The sequence below is a fragment of the Sorex fumeus genome, unplaced genomic scaffold, assembly GCF_029834395.1.
Source record: "Sorex fumeus unplaced genomic scaffold, SorFum_2.1 ptg000035l, whole genome shotgun sequence".
Taxonomy (NCBI): domain Eukaryota; kingdom Metazoa; phylum Chordata; class Mammalia; order Eulipotyphla; family Soricidae; genus Sorex; species Sorex fumeus.
The window spans coordinates 13,175,858-13,199,514 of NW_026606092.1; the positions used below are offsets into that span (position 1 = coordinate 13,175,858).

The window sequence follows — 23,657 nt, forward strand, 5'->3', positions numbered from 1 at the left end:
CACTTCTCAAGTCTAGGGATTTTTGTTTAAACAATACTTGGGTGTTTCCAAGTGTCCAGAAAACTGTCTCAAACACACATACATTTTTGTGGAATTTAGTTGAATTTTGACTCTTGCCTTTTATATACAATGTAATAGCAGTGACTTTTTTTTTTTTGTCATGGAAAAGCAAAGTATAAAGCATCTTAATTGATAATGAGAATATTTTTTCTAAGCATAAAGATATTAACAGAAAATAGGATGAAGACTGTCACTCAGTGGTAGAATAATTACCCTGCTAGTATGGGGTCGTGGATCTGATATTGAATTATAACCAAAAAAAGTCAAAAGAGACTGAAACAAGAGAGATCAAAAAGTGTTACAGAAAATAAGTGTCAGTACATAAAAGACATTATAAAAAAGTCAAACTTCAAAAGAACTTAAATTGCAACATATTCAACAAATGTGGTAGTATATAACTAATAAATAAAATAATTTCTTACAAATCAGTAATAGAAATGATCATACAAATATAAAAATGAACGAAGTGAAAAATCATTCAAAAAAGAAACACAACTCACCTAAATATATATTTATATACACCAATGAACAATTTGAATGCAAATTCAAGCCACACTATGTCATTTTCCCTATCAAAAATAAAAAGTTCTATTTGACATAGTCAATAGTCTTGAAATTCTACTTCTAAGACCCGTATTCCAAATAACTAGGGAGTTGTATAAACGCATATGTTTAAGGATGTTTACTACAGCGGTATTTATAAAAACAAAAATTCTACAACAGAGACAGGCTTAAATAAAGTATAGAGCAGTCATAACATGGAATATTGTTGAGATTGATAAAAATAACCTTTCTGCAATATACTCAATGATAAAGGGAAATAAATGCTTAAATCATTAAGTTCAAGGATTAAAAAAAAATCCAAAACATAAAACTGTGCATTGGGCTGGACTCCCAGGCTTCAAATACAAATGTAGAACTACAAATTTAAAAATGACTAAAAGAAAAAATAATAATGTTAACACATAATTTTCATGTATTAAGATGGAAAATCTTATTTTCTCATTTTTTTCTGTACTTTTCAATTTTAGCAAAATTATTAGGCATTGCTTTCACATTGAGAAGTAATAAATAAATGTCAATAATAATAACAAAAATAGAAAATAAAGATAAAAGGAGTTTCAAAGATACAAAAGTAAGCACAGAATGTCCACTTTGTTTTATAAATGACCAAAAGCTCCAGCTAAGAGGTTCTTATTTCCAGCCGAAGCAGAGGTTGCATTTTTCCCTTGACAGGATTTGCACAGAGGATCCACTGCAGTGTACCTGATGAGGAAGCCTCCTGCCGTCACGGAAGCATCACTTAGAAACTTCAAGGTCATGACATTTCCTGGTGAGGAAGGAGATCACAGAAGATCACAAAAGATGTGACTGTCCTTTCATTTGGTTGACAATTTAGACTCATCACTCTCATTTATAGGAGGATATGAAACTTTAGGAAACAAGTCTCCTATACCCCAGAACTAGATTTTTAAGTTGGAAAGTCTGAGTTCATTGCATATATATATATATATATATATATATATATATATATATTGGGGGGGCAGTGGGGTTGAGCCACATCCAATAGTGCTTGGGGTGGCTTCCTGCTCCATGCTTGGTGATCATTCCTGAAGGTACTCTGGGAACCATGTGGGGTGCTAGGGATCAAGCCAGACTTATCTGCATGCAAGGCAAATGACTTTAGCCTGCACTATTTATCCATATATGACTGTCATATTTTTAGTTCTGACCCTCTAATCTCTTCAGCAAGAAATTTTGTGTCAACTTTATAAACATGTTAGTGATAGATATCCTATAGAATGTCTTAACGGCTCCTGCCAAAATAGAACAATCTTCACACTGTTTTCTATATGAACACTTTTTTGTAAGCATGTTCAGCGGTTCTTCATAACAGACAATACGAAATATATTATTTCGGTTGTGTTTTGCCACAGGGATTGGGGCTAGGGATGGAAACATCCCGAATTTGGTGGTAGAAGGTGTAATGGTGGTGAGATTGGTGTTTGAATATTAAATGTAATCAAATATTGTGAACTAACATATAAAATTTTAAAAATTTTAAAAAAAAAGAAATTTTGTGTTATCTGTTTTTTGTTGCTTTTGGTCTTTGGCTTTGGGGCCACACCCAGCAATGCTTAGGACCAGCTTTGCACTCAGGGATCACTCTTGGAAGTTCCTGGGGACTGTATGGGGTGCGAGGAATGGAATCGGGTTGACTGTGTGCAAAGTGAATGGCCTACTGGTGGTACGATTGCTCCAGCCTTCTGTGTCATCTGTTTTAAAAGATATTCCTTATAGAATGACTATCTGCCAGTACTCAGGGGACCCTGCAATGCCAGCAATGGAACCTGGGGCTCCCATATGCAATGCATGCACTATGTCCTTCAAAGTGGCCGGGGAAAGGACTTTTTAATGCTGACCCCAATCCCGGAATTAATTTCAGATACTCTCTTCTCACCCCATATTGAATGTCATTAACATTGTACAGCTTTTAGTGCTTTCATATAATTAGCTCATGATTCCCTCACAGCAACACTATTAGATGGATACTATTTATACATTTCATTTTACAAATTCAGTGCTCAAGACCTCTTAGTAGTCGGCTCAAGGCTACAGAGCTTAAGTGGTAGAGACTAACCAATCTAATCTACTACACGTTTTCTAGACTTAAAAAAGTTTCCTATATTAATACAAAAAGCCTTTTTCACCTGATAAAAGAAATCAGAGTTAACGAGCAAGAAACAAACTGATAAAAATTTGGACTAGTATTAGGGCTAAAGTTAGAGAGACACTATAGGGATAAGGTGCTTGCCTTGAATGAGACCAACTTTGGTCTGATCTCTGGCACTACATATGGTCCCCCAAGCACTTCAGGAGTGATCTGTGACCAGAGAGCTAGGAGTAAGCCCTGAGCACTGCCAGGTGTGGCTCAAACATGTTACTACCACCCAAAAGAAACTAGGGCTCCTCTCTCTAATATGCGAAGAGCTGCTAGAAGAAGAAAATGGACAATTCTGTTGTGTAAAGTAGAAAAGCTGGAATTCTCAGGGACCAATAGGATAAATGAGTACATAAATGCAAAAAAGGGGGCAGAGACAGCTCATGAGCTGCCTTGCAAGTATGAAGCCTCCAGTTTGGGGATGGTCTTTGAAGCCCCCGGCACTGCTAGGTCCTGAGCAGCATTGCTACAGTATTGCTCAACATTACCGGGTAATAATAAAAAAGATGGCACGCCAGGGCCAGTGCTAATTTGGTATTATCTATCAATACTTAAAATCCCTCTAGAGCCCCAAAGTTCACATCTAGAAATCTACCCTCATTAAAAAAAAATAGCACAACAGCGTAATGACAAAGTTATTATAACAATGTCCAATGGAACACTGAAAGTGAAAGCAAAAAAAAAAATCAGAGACAAATCTTATCAGGACATTAAATGTCAGTACATGACATTATGGTATATCAATACAATGTTCTATCAGGAAGGTATTGAGAAAAATTAGAAATATCAAATAATCTACTGTGACTTGGAAATCTTTCCACAGTCTTCATGGTATCTAATGTCTGCCTAATACAGAAAAGCACCTGAAGGGAAGGCACAACCTCTCATGCCTTTCTGAAATGTGCAGATATGAGGAGAGTGACCATAATCTCCTTCCACATACTGTTTATGAATGTGGTAGACATAAGCGGAATTTCATTGTTAATATATGGGTAAACACATATTTATGAAAAAATAGACAAAAATGTTAAAAATACTATGATAGATTACATATTAAATATTTTTATTCCTTTTTTTTTCCCTTTTGCATCACACCCGGCATTGCACAGGGTTTATTCTTGGCTCATGAATTTAGGAATTACTCCTGGTGGTCTTGGGGGACCATGTGGGATGCTGGGAATCGAACCTGGATTGGCTGCCTGCAAGGCAAATGCCCTACCCGCTGCGCTACCACTCCAGCCCCAATATTTTTATTACTTTTATTGTGTTTTTTTAAAATTAGGGGTCCTCCAGTGATAGGGGCTCAGGGGCCCCTTGCAGCAATATTTGGCCAGTTGGACTGGTGGTTCTGGAAGTACTTGGAGGGCCTGAAGATAGGGTACTCTCTGGGTCTGGGATGCAGATTGGTCCCAGAGGTACTGGAAAATGCCAGCTTCAGGAGGTACAAACTGGGGAAGCTCAGGAGGGCATGCAGTACCAGGGACCAAACGGAAGCTGATGCATATAAGATCTGGACCTGAATATACAAAATACTGGTTAAACTCCACAAGAAGAAAACATCCAACCCCATCCAAAAATGGGGCAATGAAATGAACAGAAACTTTCTCAAAGAAGAAATCCGAATGGCAAAAAAGCACATGAGAAAATGCTCTACATCATTAATCATCAGGGAGATGCAGATCAAAACCACAATGAGATACCATCTCACACCTCAGAGACTGGCCCACATTCAAAAGAACAAAAGCAACCGATGCTGGCGTGGATGTGGCGAGAAAGGGACACTCCTTCACTGTTGGTGGGAATGTCCACTGGTTCAGCCCTTCTGGAAAACAGTATGGACGATTCTCAAAAAATTAGAAATTGAGCTCCCATTTGACCCAGCAATACCACTCCTGGGAATATATCCCAGAGAGGCAAAAATGTATAGTCGAAGTGACATCTGCACTTGTTTGTTCATTGCAGCCCTCTTTACAATAGCCAGAAACTGGAAGAAACCTGAATGCCCAAGAACAGATGACTGGTTAAAGAAACTTTGGTACATCTACACAATGGAGTACTATGTAGCTCTTAGAAAAGATGAAGTCATGAAATTTACATACAAGTGGTACAATATGGAAAGTATCATGCTAAGCGAAATGAGTCAGAAAGAGAGGGATAGACATAGAAAGATTGCATTCATCTGGGGGATATAAAGTAACAAAGTATGAGATTAATACCCAAGAATAGCTGAGATCAGCACCAGGAGGATTACTCCATAACTTAGAGGCCAGCCGGGTATCCTAGAGGAAAGGGCTATTCAGATAGAGAAGGGAGCACCAAATAAAGGATGTTTGGAGGATCCTCCCAGGAGGGGAGATGCATGTCGAAAGTAGACTATGGACTGAACATGTTTGCCACTCAATGCCTCTTTTGCAGACCACAACACCCAAAAGGAGAGAGAGAACACAGGGGATTGCCCTGCCACAGAGACGGGGGGATGGGGGGATGGGGGTGGGAGGGATATTATCCATGGTGGTGGAAAATGGGCACTGGTGGAGGGATGGGTATCTGATCATTGTATAATTGAAACCAAAGCACAAAAAATTGTAAATCTACAACTTTAAAAAAAAATAAAATAAAATAAAGGGGGGAAAAAAAAAAAAAAAAAAAAAGATCTGGACCTGAAAGCCTGTACATCTCCCAGCTCTTACACTAAACTTATTTTTTTGAATTTCAGTTTTACATGAATCAATTTTCTCATCCTGTTATTTTGCTGTCTTTAACTTTGAATTTAATTATGTTCTTTTCATCTAGTTCTCTTTGAATAATATAGTTTAATATAGTGTTTTGTTGGTGGTGGTGTTTTGGTGCCAGAAAGGAACGAGTTTTTTAAAGTATGCACACTAAGCATTTAAAGTATGGCATTTAATAGCAGAAATCCAAAACCAACATTTAATTCTTGAACCCGGCTGTAGAAAGCAAATCACTTCAAAATGCTTTTTCAGCATGTCTGATTTGGGGGGGGGTAAACTCTAAATAATAGTGGTGAATCTTTTATTGAAACAATGAATCTAATCAAAGCAGATAGAGTGTTAACTAGAATTCATCTGCCTCACAGGGACGGGGAGGGGTGGGGGGTGGGGTTTTATTGGGGTTCTTCATGGTAAAAAATAAGTATTGGTAAAGGGAAATGTGTTTGATATTTGCATGACTGAGACATAAACCTGAAAGCTTTGTAACCTTTCCCACAGTGATTCAATAAATAAATTAAAAAAAAAAAAAGTATGGCATTTAAAGTATTCACACTAACCCTGAGAACATCCTTGACCTATGGGATTTTCTTCTAAGCTCCTTGCAATTGTGCAAGAAAATCAGCGATTTCATGATGATTGGGGTTTGTTTTATCTATTTTGGACATGTAAGAAAGAAAATGTCAAGTTTCAGGTTTTCTTTCGATTTTCCCCCTTGAAAAAATTAGATAGTCATCCCTCATTTCCTCCTACATCTCTTAAGACGTCTTTTTACTGTCAGTGACACAAAATACATTCTCAAGAAAAAGATAAGAAAGAAACAAAAGACTAGATCACCCTTCCTGAGGAGATTATAACGTTGTAATAAACTATGCGTTTCAAGCACTAATCATCCTAGGATTGAAAATAATATTTCATCTCTTGTAATTATGACTAATAGTTGAAAATTGATTGCTAGGCTAGGTAAGAGTCATTTGAGATTAAAGGCCATTTAGACATAGCAACTCATTGTAGCTTTATTGTTTTTATTGTAGAAGTATTCTGGTAATTTTATGACTTGGAGAGAAAGAGGGCATGTAAGAATGGCAGCTGTGAGTACTAGTGATGGAAAAAAAAAAAGGAGGAGAAGAAAAAGACCACGTCTAAGAAAGTAAAAGCTATTGTCCAGAATAGGTGTTTGGAGGAAAAGTGGTACTGTTCATTGAGATAAATTTATGCTTTTAAGAGTCTCCGAAAGTCTACGTATTTCATAGAACAAAGATACAAAAATTATTTGCTGTGGGGTAGGTAGAGCTGGGGGAAGACTTGGAAAACTTTGCCCTTTCCAGCTGCTCTTTTGAGATTTACCAAGAGAAATTAGCATACTAAAGCTCTCTGGCAGCCAGTAATAAAGAAACCTGTTTAACATTACTTAACCAAATTTTCCCCCAATTTACATGACCCTAGAGCCCTTTTCATGGAACATTTATTAAAATTATCTTAAATTTATTAAAATTATCTTAAAGAACTATGTTCTTCTCAAAACTCTAGGGGATCCTCTACTAAGATAAAAATGTGATGAACATGATTTAAAATTTTTTTTCGTGACAGATCATTTTAACAACTTTATAATTTACTTCAATTCTCTGAATTACTTCAATCAATAAAAAAATAGCCTTTTTATTACCACATTTTATGGAAATCGTATTCATGGATTTGTGGATATAAGAATACTCACGCTACATTTCCTAAAAATATTATGAATCTACACAAAGCACCAACTTTGATAATATCTTCTTTAAGTAGAAATAAATTACTGTATTTTTCAAACTATATTTCTCTTCAATTTTCTCAACTTCAAAACAGTGAATAATAATGACTACTGAATGAATCACTTTCACTGACAGATCACAAACTTGTTCTTCATTGTATAACAATTACCTGTGCTAACGATGTCTTCTGGAAGCTCATCTCCACAGTACCTGGAAATATTTAAAAAGAGAAAATGAATATTATGCAGCTATTACAATTAGTTCTTTGTGACAACTAAAGTAATTTATTTCCCCTTAGCCATTGCTAAATTTCCTATTATTTTCAATTTTTTTCTTCCTCCCTCCCCTCCGTCCTTCCTTCCCTCCCTCCGTCCTTCCCTCCCTCCCTCCCTCCTTCCCTCCTTCCTTCTTTCTTTCCTTCCTTCCTTCCGGTCTTTTTTTCCCCTTTCTTTTTTTTTTGCTTTCCTCAGTGGTGTTCAGGTCTTACCCCTGATTCTGTGTTCAGGAATCACTCCTGGCATTTCTCAGAGATCCATATGGGAATCCAGATATTGAACTGGGGTTGGTCATGTGCATGGCAAGTGATTTAACCCATATTTAACCCATATATATGTGTATATACATATATATATATATATATATCCGGTCCCCTTTATTTCACTTTCTTAATTTGATCTTATAAAGAAGAGGGTTAATACAAAGGCTGCTGTTTAAGATACCCTCATAGTATTAATGAGATACTCAAGAAAAATGATGAGGCATTGTGATATACATTTAGAATCAGAAAAAAAGTGCTTCTTATTAAATAGTTTTTTCCCCCTCAACATTAAAGAAGAATTGGTGGTATTAATAACTTTGAATCCTACAATACATTAATTCAAACATGAAAAGTATGTTGGAACATTGGGACATACAGTCATAATAGGGTTTGACTTTTATCTGAATCATGGACTTAAAAAGAACTATCTAGCATAGTCTGTAAAAACTGAGGGTTTTGTCAATTTCTAAAAGTGTAATTTATTCCAGAAAGGCCGAAAGTCTATTATATACATAAATCACTCAATATGTATCCGATAACTAGCTTTTCAAATTGCTTAAAAAATAATTTCGATCCTTTCGGAATTATTGATCTTTGGAAACAGTTTTAGAATAAAAACATCATTTTCGTTCCTGAGATTGGTTGCTTGTTCTCTCAGAAAATACTTGTTCTCAATTTCTCCATCCCTACTTCATATGTTCTTCTATTTAAAAAAAATTTGCAGTTTTTCTATAATAGTGGCCAGTTAGAGAATAAAATGAACAAAAAAACACTTTGCCTCTAAAAAATATTCATGGGGCCAAAGAGATAGTACAGCCAAAAAGGAGCTGGCCGTGGGGTTGAATTTCTGAAGCCCTAGATGGTCTCCCCGGTCCTCTCAGGAGTGATCCCTGAGGACAGAGCCTGGATTAATCCCTGAGAACTGCTGGGTGTGACCCAAAAAACAAAAAATTGTTTAGTATTATTGTTCATTGATGCAAGAAATGCCTCTGCTTTTCTTTGTACTTAAATTACAAAATAAAATAAAAAGTTATTAAGTTTGACATGCATAATTGTCCCCGTTATTATTTTCTTTCAGTAAATTGCTTGTAGAGAGAATAGAGAAAAAATGGCAGCATATTGGTTATGGTCAGTCCAAAATATGCTTTAAATGGGCCCCTGACTATGTAAAAATCCATACTATATGTACACATCAGTGAGCAATGTTTTGTAAGACACTCAAAATTTAAACTGTACTAAAGATTTAGAATGGAGACACAGATATTATGTTCCAGTCTGTTGAAAGATGAAGGATGTAAATTTAAGGAAAGGAGTGTTTACTTTTCATGGCAAAGAAAGCTGTTTTCCTGAAGATAGTCATTATTTGCTTAGCTAAATTGGATGCTAAAAAAGAACTTATTCGCTTTACATTATTCATGCTTAGTGTAGTGCAGAGAGGGAAATTAACAATTGTAGAGTTAATAATAATTTTACAGAGATTGACAGAAATTATAGCATTTCAAAACTTCCAACAAACTTCCTACTTTCTAATTTTTCCTTTTCTTAGTTAAATACTGAGGTCTATCTACTTATTTAAGCTCTTTAACTAAAACTTGTAATTTAACTACCATGCAAAGGCAGCTGAAAGATAGGGTACCCCCAGATATCTAACAAAGACCTTTCTATCATGGCCAGCACAGGCTGCTTCCAGTTTGCTCCACTGCAGCCTTTGAAGCTAAGGACAATGGCAATGTGAAGAGAAACTGTTACCATTGGGGCTGGAGCACAGTATTGTGTGTAAACAAACAAACGAACAAAAAAACCCGAAACTGTTACCATTGCCTCAAGTAGAAAAATGAAAATGCACAATTGAAGGTCATTTCCAGAGAGTTGTTTTTTGTTATTTGGTTTGGGGGCTACACTGGTGGTGCTCAGGGCTAACTCCTTTCTTTGTGCTCAGGGATCATGTCTGGCAGTGCTCAGTTTCGTGTATGGTGCTGGGGATCCAACAGAGGTCAGTGGCATGTACAAAGCAAGCACATTAACCTTTGCATTAACTCTCTGGCCTGGAAATAACCTTTTTGCTGGAGAAACCTATTTTGTATTACAAATGTCATATGAGCCTCCATTTCTTTGACATGCAAGTCTCATTCTTGTCTGATGTCTAAGCTTATCTTAATTCATTAGCTCAAGACTTAGCTTCCATCAGTCGTTTGAATTTGTAGCACTTTTCATCGATTTGCTTGAGCGGGCCCAGTAACATCTCCAGTGTGAGACTTGTTGTTACTGTGTTTGGCATATCAAATACGTCACGGGTAGCTTGCCAGGGTTTGCTGTGCGGGCGAGATACTCTCGGTAGCGTGCCAGGCTCTCCGAGAGGGGCAGAGGAATCGAACTCGGGTCAGCCTGGTCGGCCGTGTGCAAGGCAAACGCCCTATCCATTGTGCTATCAGTAGTCATATAAAATTTCTATACCTATATAATTCAATGTATCCCCCGCCCCCCATAAATCGGTCTGATGTTCATTTATTTGCTGAGTCAACCCACTATAAAGGAACTCAGAGGGACAGGGGGTATTTCCTCTTGTACCCCTACATAGGAGCCACTATTTTAATGCTATTTACATGTAGTAACTGATTATTTCTTAACATGCTAAGGAAAATAGTAGTAGGCTGGGGAGATAGTACCCGGAAATTGGCCCAGGCATGTGCCCTACTGGGGTTCAATCCCAACACCACCAGTATTGCAGAGGTGACCCTGGGGTTCACATAGTGACCCAAAGCAGTGCACGCTTTGACCCCAGTACCAAACAGCTGGCCTGATTGGCCCAGTGTTGTTAGGGACGAATGGGTTTTAAACATCACCGGGGAGGTCCCTAGCCCCTAAAAAGAACAGGGACCAAAGTTGTAGGGGCCAGTAGAGCACTTGCCTTGCCCAGTTTCCCTGTACTAGCGCCCTAACCTACCTCTATGTCTTTTTTTCTTTTTGGGTCACACCCAGCGATGCTCAGGGGTTACTCTTGGCTCTGTGCTCAGGAATTACTCCTGGCAGTGCTCAGGGGACCATATGGGATGCTGGGAATCCAATCCAGGTCAGCCATGTGCAAGGCAAACACCCTACCTGCTGTGCTATCACTCCAGCCCCCTCTATGTTTTTTTAACATGTTAAATAATAACATGTAAGGCCCTGGTTTCAATCCTCAGCACTACAAAAATAAACAAACTACAAACCAGATAGAATTTATTCTCCCATGCAAGAGAGTAGAAATAGTAGAAAATCAATACTAAAAAGACAGTTGAGGGAAAAGCTACAGAAACTTCAAACAAAATATTGCATGTGTCTTTAACTTCTTGTTTGGAAGAACAACGCATACCTTCCCACAAAGCCATGAACATCATCATAACTGTCATATATTTCAACATAGTCAGCCAAGCAACCTGGGTCATCTTCAAGGTCAAATTGCAAAAAACTCAGATGAATACGCTGGCCGTACTTGAGTCTAATGTGCCAGTAGCATACTTGGTTATCATCATACTCATTTGGGAAGCCTGGGGATTTAAAAATCCGCTTTGGCTCTGTAAAGACACCACCACATTCCTTTGCTGAAATGGAAAAAAAGAAAAGAAACCATTAAAAAAATTATTCCTACATTAAAATGTTATTCACATCTTGGTGTGGATTTGTTTATATGTGGATCTACTACACTTTGTTAGTAGCAGATAAATGGCTTAATACAGATTAACTTATATTTTATAATTATAACATATTATATGAATATACTTACATACTACAATTAATATACTATATTATATCATATATAGCTTGTATACTATACACTTATTAATGATATCTATACTGTATTGTATATGATTATTGCATACTAGCCTAAAGTTAGACACTATATGAATACACTGAATATACTATAATATATTCATGTAATTACAGACGAATAAATATACTTTTCAACAATAGTTCCAAAGTTCTCTTATATAACCATAGACTACTTGTGACTTTTTTTTTTTTGGGTCACACCAGGTGATGCTCAGAGGTTACTCCTGGCTCTGCACTCAGGAATTACTCCTGGAAGTGCTCAGGGGACCATATGGGATGCTGGGAATCGAACCTGGATCTGCCGCACGCAAGGCAAACACCCTACCTGCTGTGCTATCACTCCAGCCCCTACTTGTGACTTTTTTAAAGTAGCAAGAAAAAATAATAATTTAGAGTCCAGAGTGATGGTATAGCAGGTAGAGCTCTTCCCTTGCATGCTGGAGATCTGGGCTTGATCCCTGGGATCCCATATTGTTCTCTGAGCACTGCCAGGAGTAATTTGAGAGTGCAGAAACAGGAATCACCCCTGAGTATTGCTTGGTCTGGCCCCAAAACCAAACATTCCTCCTACCCCCCGCTAAAACACAATAGCTGGCAGCATCATTTTATTGTTTTAACTAACTGTAATCAGTTATGACCCAACACAACAACTTTCTGATTACGATATTACCTGGCTCAAAAAAGGTCAGAATTACTTGAATTTGTGATCCTACCAGCCTGCAAATTATTGGCTATGTGATTTTGAGTAAGCTACCTGGCTGGGTAAGCTTTTAATGTTCAGCTTCCTGATTTCTAGGCAGCGTACAATAATAGCTTCTTATAGTGTTATAAATATTTATTAAGAGTATAGATAAAATAGTTCAGGTTGGGTAGAGCATAATCACTCTATAAAGAGAGTTATTAATTGTTAGAGAATTGACTTATCTCTGAAAGAAAAGTCACTTCTTTTCAAAGTAGCATAAACCTTTTTTTTATTTATTTGGGGGCCATAACCAGCTTGCCGCTAGTGGTCTGGGACTGTGTGGTACCAGGGATCAAATCTGAGCCCCCTGCAGGTAAAGTATATACTCCAGACCTTTTAACTGTCTTCCCAGCTAAAAACTCTTATTTTGAACGAACCATGTGGATTGTAACAATAGGCATCCCATCTTTCACTCCTATTGAGACGGACTCCGTAATCGATGATACCAGTTTTTCCAAATCCACAGTTGAGTCCTGGCTTCACAATGGGGTATCCAACTCTACCTTTGGCCATCCACCCAGCAGCACAGACATGAAATCCTGCAAGAGAACAAAAAAAAAAAAGGTTACGTGCTTAACTTACACTCCCTCTCCTTAATAAAGATGGACTCTACAATAGGAAATTCTTGACTATCCAAATGTAATTCATGTAAAGAAGGACGGGAAAAGTGTTCTGAAAAAAGAAGTAAAGTTCAAATTATATAAAATATTGTATCTGAATTTTATCGGAAAAACTTTTAATTAAAAAACTAAGGTGGAAGTGGACTAGACATGAAAATACCATGTATACGAAAACACAACAAACTCAGAACTGACTTCTTTTCACAAATGACATCTCTAGTATTCTATATAATTTCTGGACTTACCATCAGTACTAAGAAAAAATGCAAGTGGTAATGTTTGAGTTAATGTTTATTTCAGGATCCATTAAGCTATTCCTAACATAAGGTTGGATAGGGTAAAAATACAAATTTTGAACAAAGTTTCTGCCCTCTTTTCCCTGATCATTTTTATTTATTTTTTTGATTTTTGGATTATACCTGGCAATGCACAAGGGTTACTCCTGGCTCCACATTCAGGAATTACTCCTGGCGGTGCTCAGGGGACCATATGGGATGCTGGGAATTGAACATGGGTCAATTCAAACACCCTACCAGCTGTGCTCCAAACCCTCCCTGATCATTCTTAGAGACCGTTTTTAACATTAGTTAATTCCAGCAAAGAGATTTTATGAGAAATCTAGAGTTAGTAAGGAAGTCACTGGCCCTGTATCAATCATTCTGGCCACTGCATCTACAGCTATGTGAATATAAGCTGAACAGTCATTTGGGATAACTTTGGTTCAAGAGAACACCTTAATTTTTGTCTTGCATAATGTATTACAATAACATAAGTTATTTCCCCATCAGCCAAAGGGAATATCTTTAATAGAGAAGGAAATTACAAATGCGTTGGGGATAATTTTTTGATTATCCTGAAAGTTCAGGAAAAATGGTTGGCAGTCCACTTTTATTTATTTTTTAAATAAAGAAGTAAGTAGCACTGATTAATTACTGGGTTTGTTACTAGGTTCACCCCCCTTCCCCCAGCATACCACCATTATACAACCTTGAAGCTTGAAGTTTTTTATGCAAAAGGGTACTCAAAAAAAGTGGAATTTGGGGGATAACTACCAAATTAAAAAATCTACGGTCAAGTGGATTTTTTTTTTTTTTTGGTAAGGCTCAACACATCAGAGTCAATTAGCAGCTGAGAAACCTCATTCTCAAGGGTCAAGAAAACAAGAGATAATATTTAAAACACACAGCAATGGCAAAATGAGTGAGGAATTTAAAGGCCATTGAACTAGAGATACATTTATTTTCTGTTGACTTATACGATTAGTCCAGTGAGTTGTGACCTCAGATAAGTTAGTACTTTCCTCAAGTCAAGCATTTGGCAAAAAAAAAAAAAAAAAAAAGTCGAAGAGCAGGTGTGATTTTAGACAACTCTAAAGAAAGACTTAAAAAGAGAAAAGTTTCATTAAGTGATTGCCGCAAAGGTGGATTTTTTCCTACCAAGGATGAAAAAGAATGAAAAAAAATCATCACCAAATCAATTACCAATTTTCCTGGCTGCCTCTAGCTGCTTGTAGGTGGCAAGCCGTCCTCCTTCATATTGGCACACCGTTTTGGCTTCTGCGTAGGTGAGCTTGTACTTGCCAGAGCGCGCTTCTCTGTGGTACACACCCGCTGCTCTCTCTGTGAATTCACAAATTGTGGTGAGTGAATGCGCATCTGTTCTTGTGAACAAGAGAAATGTGTGGTCTGGCTGGAAGATTGCGTCAGCGATTCTTTCCGTGAAAGGGTTTCCTGGATGGGTCTGCCAGGCTGAGTTTTCATTGTTAGAAAGCTTTGGAGAAAGAAGTGAGGGGGTTTTAGGAAAATCTGGAGACTAAGTTATATTTCTGAACTAATGGGCTGGAACAAAGTTTCAGTAAGACACTGTGGTTCTACATTTTTGAAAAGTGATAAAGTTTGACTTTTTAATTTTTTTGGCTTAGTAAAAGCCATTGGTAAAAAATAACCAATGGCAGAGAAAAGGGTGATAAAGGCCCCCTCCCCCCCAAAAAAAACCAGTGATAATTTAACCATCATATGATTTGACAATGATTGAGGAAAACACCAAAATACCTCGCTGAGAGAAATAACTAATGCAACATCATTGAGAATTTAGTAAACAGATGGAAAAAAAAAAAGAGAAACAATTTGAAGGAATCCAAAACAAATCTTGCACTGAGAAAGAAAAACAGATTCAAATGTTGCAGAGAAAAAAAATTGGGCACATTTACCTTCCAGTTCCTAAATTCTTTATTTGGTTTGTCTTTTTAGTTCGCATGTTGTTCCCAACATTTTTTAGAAGGTGTTAAGTCATAAATGAGTTGTCTTTATTAGATTATTGCTTAAATAGATGTTTGGAGTCTATTTTTCTCAAGGAGCAATGGAAAAGGATTCTCAGTAACATGAACTCTATTTAGACTGTTAAGTGATACTCTTACCCTTGACCCCTGCACTCAGCCACACCATTTCCAAAGTGAATTCCTTAATCTGCAGCCAGACTTGAATCTCACAGCACTGGGAATCATGTTTCTTGCTTTGCTTCCCGAGCTAATACTGACACAGTAGTAAGGGGAGAAGCTTGGTGTTTCCTATCTTAAAAATTTTGCCCCCACAACAAGGATTATTTCATGTATCACCAAAATCTAACATTTTTACACAGGACCTTGATCAAGGTCATTTTTTCTCTTAAAAATCACCCATTGGGGCACTGGTGGAGGGATGGGTACTGGATCATTGTATAACTGAAACCCAAGCACAAAACTGTACCTCATGGTGTTTCACTAATAAAAATTAAAAAAAAAAATCACCCATTGAAGGTTGGAGTAATAGTACAGCAGGTAGAACATTTGCCTTGCACGTGGCCGACCCAGGTTTGATTCCCAGCATCCCATATGGTCCCTGGAGCACCAAACACTGTCCACTCTCCTCCCATTGTTCATCGATTTGTTCGAGCGGGCCCAGTAAAGTCTCCATTTTTAGAGTTGTTGTTACTGTGTTTGGCATATTGAATACGTCATGGGTAGCTTGCCAGGTTTTGCTGGGCAGGCAAGATACTCTCAGTAGCTTGCCAGGCTCTCTGAGAGGGGCAGAGGAGTTGAACCCGGCTCAGCCGGGCTGACTACGCGCAAGGCAAATGCCCTACCACTGTGCTATCGCTCTAGCCCTCCCTGGAGCACCCACAGGAGTAATTCCTGAGTGCAAAGCCAGGAGTAACCCCTGTGCATTGCCCAGTGTGACCCAAAAAGAAAAAAAAATCACCCACTGCCTATTAATATTTTGTTTCCCTAGACTAATTCATTAAAACTGAATGAAATATCTGTTTAACTATTCTTTTTTTGCAATTACTGACTTTTTAGTTTTTGTTTTTTGCCACCCCCAGCGATGCTCAGGGCTTACTCCTGGCTCTGCTCTCAGAGATCACTCCTTGGTGGGGCTCATAGTAACTTTCATACGGGATGGCAGGGATTGTAGCTGGGTGGACTGCATGTAAGGCTAGCACTCAACCTGCTGTACCACAGCTTTGGCCCCTTTGTGTCTGGTTTCTACCTCTGCTTTCGTAGCCATATTGTTTGGTTTGGGGTGGGGAGATAACCCAAAGGTCTGAGTTGAGTCCCCAGCACAGCAGGATAGGGAGTTTCCTTCTGTGTTGTTGGGTGTGGCTCCAAAACAAAACAAGACAAATAAGCAAACAAAAGAGGCTAAAGTTATATGACCTTGCATAAACCACCTTCTCAGCTGCGTCCTCAGCTGAAGTGGAAGTAACTGTAGCTGTTGGGGAATAACCATGCACTCAAACCCCTAAGTACAGCTTGTATCTAGCAGGAGCTTGTGGGAGCTTGTGGAGATGTGGCTCAGCAACACTAAGAACTCGCCTTGCAAACCTCCAGACTTGAGTTTAATTTATAGACCACCACCAAAGAAAAGCACTAACAAATAACCCAGGGCTAAAGAAATAACTTCAAGGCTAGAGCTCATGCTTTGTATACAAAATAACTAGACACACTGAGAGTCTCTATTCCTGCATGATTTCCTGAGTACTTCCTGGAGTGACCTTCAGCTCTGCACAGATGGGCAGCACTATCTCAATGCCTACCCACCCCCACCTCTGCACAATAAAGGTGATGTTATTTTTTTCCTCTCACCTTTTCCAGATTTGTAAGACAAATACTAAAAAGAATGACCTGCTCATACACACACACACACACACACACACACACACACACACACACACTTTACCCAAATGTTAATTCAAAGTGGGTGGGGTGGGAGGTAGAACATTTAAGGTCCTGTCTAGCAGAGCCTGACCATGCTCCATTCTGAGCATCACTAGGCCTTCTTAGCTTCACTGAAAATGGCTCTGGAGACTCTAGTACCACTATGGTGAACTTGGCAGTCCCCAGCACCTCAGCTCTGCATCCTCAAGCCCTATCACTGAACCACCTGGAGGGTGGGATTGCCCTTGGGCCACTTGAGCACTTACTAAGAGGAAAAACAAAAACAAAAAATCTAAAGAACCTAATATCAGGGAGTATGGTGCCGCTGCAGATCACTCTGTACCTGTGAGGTGAGTGCATCAGCAGCCTGATGATGCCTTCAGACTTCTACATACCCCAAAATTGCTGCTGTGTCTTTGGCTAGACCCCAACAACTTGGGGCCAAGTTCACCAAGAAATTAACAGCCAAAAGTTAGGTACGTGGGAGACACACCCACAAACCAACTCTGGCTCAGCTATATAATTGGAGGCAAGGCCTCTCTGGTTCCTGATCAAACTGCTTAACGGCCATGATCCCAGAAACTCAGAAATAAATCTCAGAACCCAGCGGCTTTTGGTAGAGATGCGTCCGGTCACCGGAGTAGGTTACCGGCACTGGGCCACCCCAGGTAGGAATAGTTTTCGTGCCTTAGCCTGTTCCCCCTGGCAGCTTGGTGTCTGCCATCCTCCAGAAGCCACTGGACAGTCAAGTTTGGGCCCGCAGTGCTGATACGCAGGGCCTCATGGGATGGGGGTGGAGCTGACCATTTCCTCCCCACCCCAACGAGACCCCAGTCATTGCCCATGAACGACCTTTCTGGCTCCTGATCAAGCTGCTTAATGGCCATGATCCCAGAGACCCAGGAACAAATCTCAGAACCCAGCAGGTTTTGGTAGAAATCACTCCAGATTTAATTGTTAAAATTTTTGAATTTCAAAATCACTTGGCCACTACTGTGGCCATGTGACATCATATGTTATTTATAATCAGCAATAGAAAACAAATTGTCTACAGTTGCCTTTTTGGCAGATCTGAGTGTTGGGGTAAAATCCCAAATAATTATTGTGGGTCCCACTCAATGCCTCTTTTGCAGACCACAACACCCAAAAGGAGAGAATGCCCTGCCACAGAGGCAGGGTGGGATGGGGGGATGGGTGTGGGAGGGATACTGGGATCCATGGTGGTGGAAAATGGGCACTGGTGGAGAGATGGGTACTTGACCATTGTATAATCAAAACCCAAGCACAAAAATTTGTAAATCTACAAGTGTACCTCATGGTGTTCCACTAATAAAAATAAAATTAAAAATTGTGGGTCTAGGGTCGAAATATTGAATGAAGTCAAAGTGGAGAGAGACTAATGTGGAAATCATCTGCCTCACAGGTAAGGGGAGGGTGTGGGGTGGTGGTATACTGGAGTTTTTGGTGGTAGAAAATGAGCAGTGGTGAAGGGACGGGTGTTTCATCATTGTATGGCTGAGATTAAACTCAAAAGCTTTGTAACTGCTCTCACGGTGATTCAATAAATAAATTTACAGAAAAGAAAAAAAAAGTAAGGTGGAGTTCATGCCCAATTCAATCAGTCTAATCAATGGCTGAATAAATAGCAATACTCCTACATTAAAAATAAAAGGGGGCACATTGCCGTACAGAGAGAAGAAGGACCACATGGAGGGCTGGCTCCACAGTTCCCGGAGAAGAAACCAGGTTCCAAAAAGAGCCGAGATCACGGGGAAGTCCCAGATGGGGTAGGTGCCGCATCCTGCCTCCCCCAGATGGAACCCCGGTGACCAGAAGCCTCCAAAAGCATAGCTCGAGTATGCGGGAACTAGGACTTTTCCTCCAAACCGCGCGGCTGCTTATGCGGCCGCGCGACATCTCTATATATACAAAGTGATCAATAGGAAGTAAATCACCCAACGTTTCTCCCTGAAAATCAGAGTTAAGTTTGGAGCACGGCCACAGCCCCAGAAGCACAAGGACTTAATGCAGAACCTAGCAGCTTGGAGCAGAAAAGTGAAAGGACTATGCGTTAATCCAGGCCATTATGTCTGCCCGGAGGGGAAAGGGTGTTGCCCCATTCACCCTCTCCTCTCTGGAAAGAAAGATGGTGGCCGCATGGGAGCCTTGTGGACAGCAGGTATGAGCCGGGGGTGTGGGGGAGACTAAAACCTCATGGGAAGGGGAGCGTTCTGGTCCGTCCTTCACGCCTTACCGAGGTCACCAGTTGCCCCCCACGAGAGGCTCTCCAGCACGTCCACGGTCCCAGAAGCACAAGGACTTAATGCAGAACCCAGCAGCTTGGAGCAGAAAAGTGAACGGACTATGTGTTAATCCAGGCCATCATGTCTGCCCGGAGGGGAAAGGGTGTTGCCCGATTCGCCCTCTCCTCTCTGGAAAGAAGATGGCGGCCACATGGGTGCCTTGTGGAGAGCAGGTGTGAGCCGGGGGTGTGGGGGCGACTAAAACCTCATGGGAAGGGGGGCGTTCCAGTCCGTCCTTCACGCCCTACCGGGGTCACCAGTTGCCCCCCACGAGCGGCTCACCAGCACGGCCACGACTCCAGAGCACGGAAACCAATCTCTTAATTATCTGACTCTCAGTAGAAATACTTCCAGGGTTAATTAGCAAAATAGCGGAAATCCAAAACCAACATTTAATTATTGAACCAAGCTGTAGAAAGCGAATCACTTCACAATGCTTTCTCAGCATGTCTGATTTGGGGGGAGGGGGTAAATTCTAAATAATAGTGGTGCATCTTTTATTGAAACAATGAATCTAACCAAAGCAGATAGAGTGTCAACTAGAATTCATCTGCCTCGCAGGCATTGGGAGGGGTGGGGGGCGGGGTTTTATTGGGGTTCTTCGTGGTAAAAAATAAGTATTGGTAAAGGGAAAGGTGTTTGATATTTGCATGACTGAGACCTAAACCTGAAAACTTTGTAACTTTTCCCACAGTGATTCAATAAATAAATAAATTATAAAAAAAAAAGGAAGAAAAAGCACCTAATATCAGATTAGAACCCAGTAAAATACATTGAGGAACACAGAGAAATTCCCATGATATTGACTTCAGAGGTGGAGAAAATATCCAAATACCACACATTTGACAAAGGGTTAATATTCAAGATTTATAAAGCACTAATTTAACAAAAACCCTAACATCATGAAAAAAAAATCAAGAGTTTCTTAATGGACACTTCCCCAAAGAAAATAAAAAGATGGCCAATAGGTATGTGAAAAAGTGCTCCTCATCACTTATCACCAGGGAAATCAAAATGAAAATGAGATATTGCCTCACATCAATGAGAATGGCATACATCAAATAAGACAAAAATGACTGGAAGCTACCAGGGTTGGTAGCAATGTTTGGGGGGAAAAGGAGCCCTTATTTGCTGATGGTGGGAAAGTTGTCTGGTTTGACTTCTATGGAATCATAGGGAGAATTGTCAAAAAAAATTAAGGTTTGAGCTTCCATATGAGTCAGCAATTCCACATCTACCCCAAGATCTCAAAAAAGAAAATTCAAAAAGATTTATAGAACCCAATGTTCATTGGAATGTTTATTTACTATGGCCAAGTTCTGGAAATAACCCAAGTGCCCAAGAACAGTTGATAAAGAAGTTGTAGTATATGTTCACAACGGGGTCTTACTCAGCTACAAGAAAAGGAAAAATGAAGTACTGCATTTCGCTGCTACATGGATGGAACCAGACAGAGCTAAATTTGAGGGAAAGGGACAGATAACAGAATTACCTCTCCCTTATGTGGTATAGAGAACCATAGTAAGAGACTAAAATATGACCAGAAGTAACAGACCCTGATAGTTTGACCATACACCTAAGTTTGCTAAGTGGACAGTTAGTGAGAGAGGATGTAGAGATAGAGAATGGTGGAGGAAAGCTGGCTTTGCTGGTGGGTGTGATGTAGCAACATTGTATGTCTGAAACTATTATGAACATTATTGGAATGCACAGCACCTAGATAAAAAAAAAAGGAATTCAGTTTTAAAAAAGAATTGTCTGTGCAGTTTTGATTTCTGTAATCAAAGTAATTTAATTGAAGCCTCTTGTCCTTAAGTGCCTTCTACTTAAAAATAACAATTTAAGGAATTAGAGCATACCAGAGTTAAAAAGATACCTCAGGGGCTCTCTACGTCAGCAGTCTCCTTTGACTAGGGTGGAAATGAGACCCAACAGTTTAAAGTGCCTTGTTCTTGATACCTGCTAGCCGATTCTTACTTAATTCAATTCTCTTTCCTTCCCGAGTGGTTTCTAATACTGTATTGACCTAACCAACTGTAAACAATTTGTGTTAAGCTGAGTGGCCAATAATTTGTTCCAGATTGAAGCGATTTGCATTTATTCAGAGGCTCAGATTCACAGTATACTATTAGCATGCATGTGGGTTCACTCTTCTCTACCCCAGGGCAGAACTACAGAACTTTTGTTCAGGTTTATATTTTTTGTTTTCTATCTGTCTGTCTATCTATCTATCTACCTACCTACATATCTATCTGTGTGTATGTGTATATACTTATGTATATGTATATATGTATATATGCACTTCCAAGTATATGTATATATGCACATTTATGTATAATATATATATGAAACATCACTTAAAAAGTGAAAAGGTAGCAGCACTGGAGGTGTAGGTCAGTAGTAGAAGTTTGTATGGTAAGAACTTGGGTTCGACCTCAGAATGACAGAAGCAAACCAAACCAAACCAGCACATTTAATTCTCAATCGATAGAATTAAAACTTACTTTACCAAAAACCAAAAACAGAGCAATCAAACCAACAGAAACAACTAGCAGTTCTAAATTACTTGATCATTCAAGAGCTTGAACAACATTCCAGCATATGGTTTAAGCTCCGAGCTAGCTTTCCTCCATTTCTGACAAGTATGTATCTATTTCCTACATACCACAGAAATGATGGTAGGTAGGCAAGGAAAAGAGAGACTTTTTTCATTCCTCTAGTAAAGCCCACATTTCATCTTGACCAAATACTGTTCCGCTTGAAACTAGTTCACTAGCTCAGGCTGCAAAAGAGGCAGGGCTGTGCATTACAAGAAGAGCTTTTAATGAAATCCTCATGGCTACAGTTATTAACAGAAAGAAACTCACTGGAGGGAAAATATTCTACAACTGTGTGTTGCCTAGCAGACTTCTGAAGCCCAAAACTAGGTCAATTTTACTCTCTCTTCGTTTTAAATAAGAATTCAGTATTTTTCTTCTTGAGTAATTAAAATCGTTATCACTACCAAATGATAATGAACATAAAGCAATAATAATTCATATAAGAATTAAAGCATTTTTAAGAGTGCTGTTAATGACGGTTGGGGATTTCTCTATTTAGCTTTATTTTATCTACGGTTTATATTCTCAGTTAGGCCTAAGTCACTCCATACGTTTAATAAAACGACAAAAAAACTTTCCTTATCTGACAAAAGGGTTAGGAAAATGTTTTTATGATAGCACAAACAAAAGGAGTAAAATTGGTAGAGATGCACCCACAAATACAAATCTTCATTTTTTCCCCTGGATAACAAACTTGCAACGAGTCAATAGATATTTAGGGGAAAAAACTCGATATATAGAAACTGTACATAAAACAATGGTTACAAAGTTATTGTATATTTGTTTCCCTACTAGAGTCTGAAGCTGACACCAAAGGCATTGAAATATGCAAAATAATATCGAAATTTTAATTTTGTTAAACATTCCTGACTACACCACATGTGTGCATTGAAAAAAAATTTAAACGGTTTGATGCTAAATATAAATAGTAACCTCTATGTTTCTGTTGAACAGTCTGTCTTATAAAGAGCCAATTTTAAATTTTAGAGAGCATGAACACCCTTTTGAAAATGTTACACACTTCCAGTGGCTATCTAGTTTTAGCAGTTTTTGGAAAACATTCAACTTGAACAAAATAGAAACATTTACAGTATTGACTCACGTCTCCATGATTCAAAGAAGTAAAAATTCCCAACAAAACCCACATGAGTGAAGTTCTTACCAAGCCATATGGAGTTATGAAAAATTCCATCTTTGATTCCCCATCCGTGAGCCTCTTCCCACAGCAAGACAAGTAAGTAAATTAAGATGACCATTTCTCAGTTGTAGAGAAAGAAGAGCCTTTTAAGGGCTGCTCCGGATAAGTTCTCAGAGCAGTGGTTGCAGTGTGACTGTAACATCTGGTTTCCACATCTTTTAAATAGTTTTTTTCAACTCTGAGGTCAGCAAGCTCTCTCCAATGGCAATCTTTGCTGCAGTTACACAATTAATTCAGTGTCTGAGGCAAACTCTCTGACTCATTTGCATTGGCAACCAAAACGAAGGATATTGAATGATCATCTACATTTTAAAATTCCTTACTTGGAAAGTTCATTTATTCTCTCTGTCACAGATACTTTTCTGTTAAGAAGGTTGTGTAATTTTGGCGCA

The 23,657-nt window shown here is 39.0% G+C and overlaps 1 protein-coding gene across 1 annotated transcript; it reads right to left on the bottom strand.

Moving 5' to 3' along the window:
* Nucleotides 1–308: 308 nt before the first annotated feature.
* TNFAIP6 (TNF alpha induced protein 6) lies at nt 309–23,366 on the bottom strand. Its single transcript, XM_056117684.1, has 6 exons — nt 23,230–23,366; nt 14,454–14,591; nt 12,730–12,891; nt 11,153–11,381; nt 7,432–7,472; nt 309–1,390 (listed from the first exon to the last, which is right to left on the bottom strand). Exons 1-6 carry the CDS (start codon nt 23,321–23,323, stop codon nt 1,221–1,223), a joined length of 834 nt encoding a protein of 277 aa, XP_055973659.1. The 5' UTR covers nt 23,324–23,366; the 3' UTR covers nt 309–1,220.
* Between the last annotated feature and the right edge of the window lie 291 nt (nt 23,367–23,657).

Bases quoted from the DNA above. Each gene is read 5' to 3' on its own strand.
- TNFAIP6 (XM_056117684.1), bottom strand. From the start codon at position 23,323: ATGGTCATCTTAATTTACTTACTTGTCTTGCTGTGGGAAGAGGCTCAC. The intron at 7,473-11,152 runs GTATGCGTTGTT...AAATATTTCCAG, and splicing joins GTTCATGGCTTTGTGGGAAG to GTACTGTGGAGATGAGCTTC. The intron at 1,391-7,431 runs GTAATTGTTATA...CTTCCTCACCAG, and splicing joins AGAAGACATCGTTAGCACAG to GAAATGTCATGACCTTGAAG.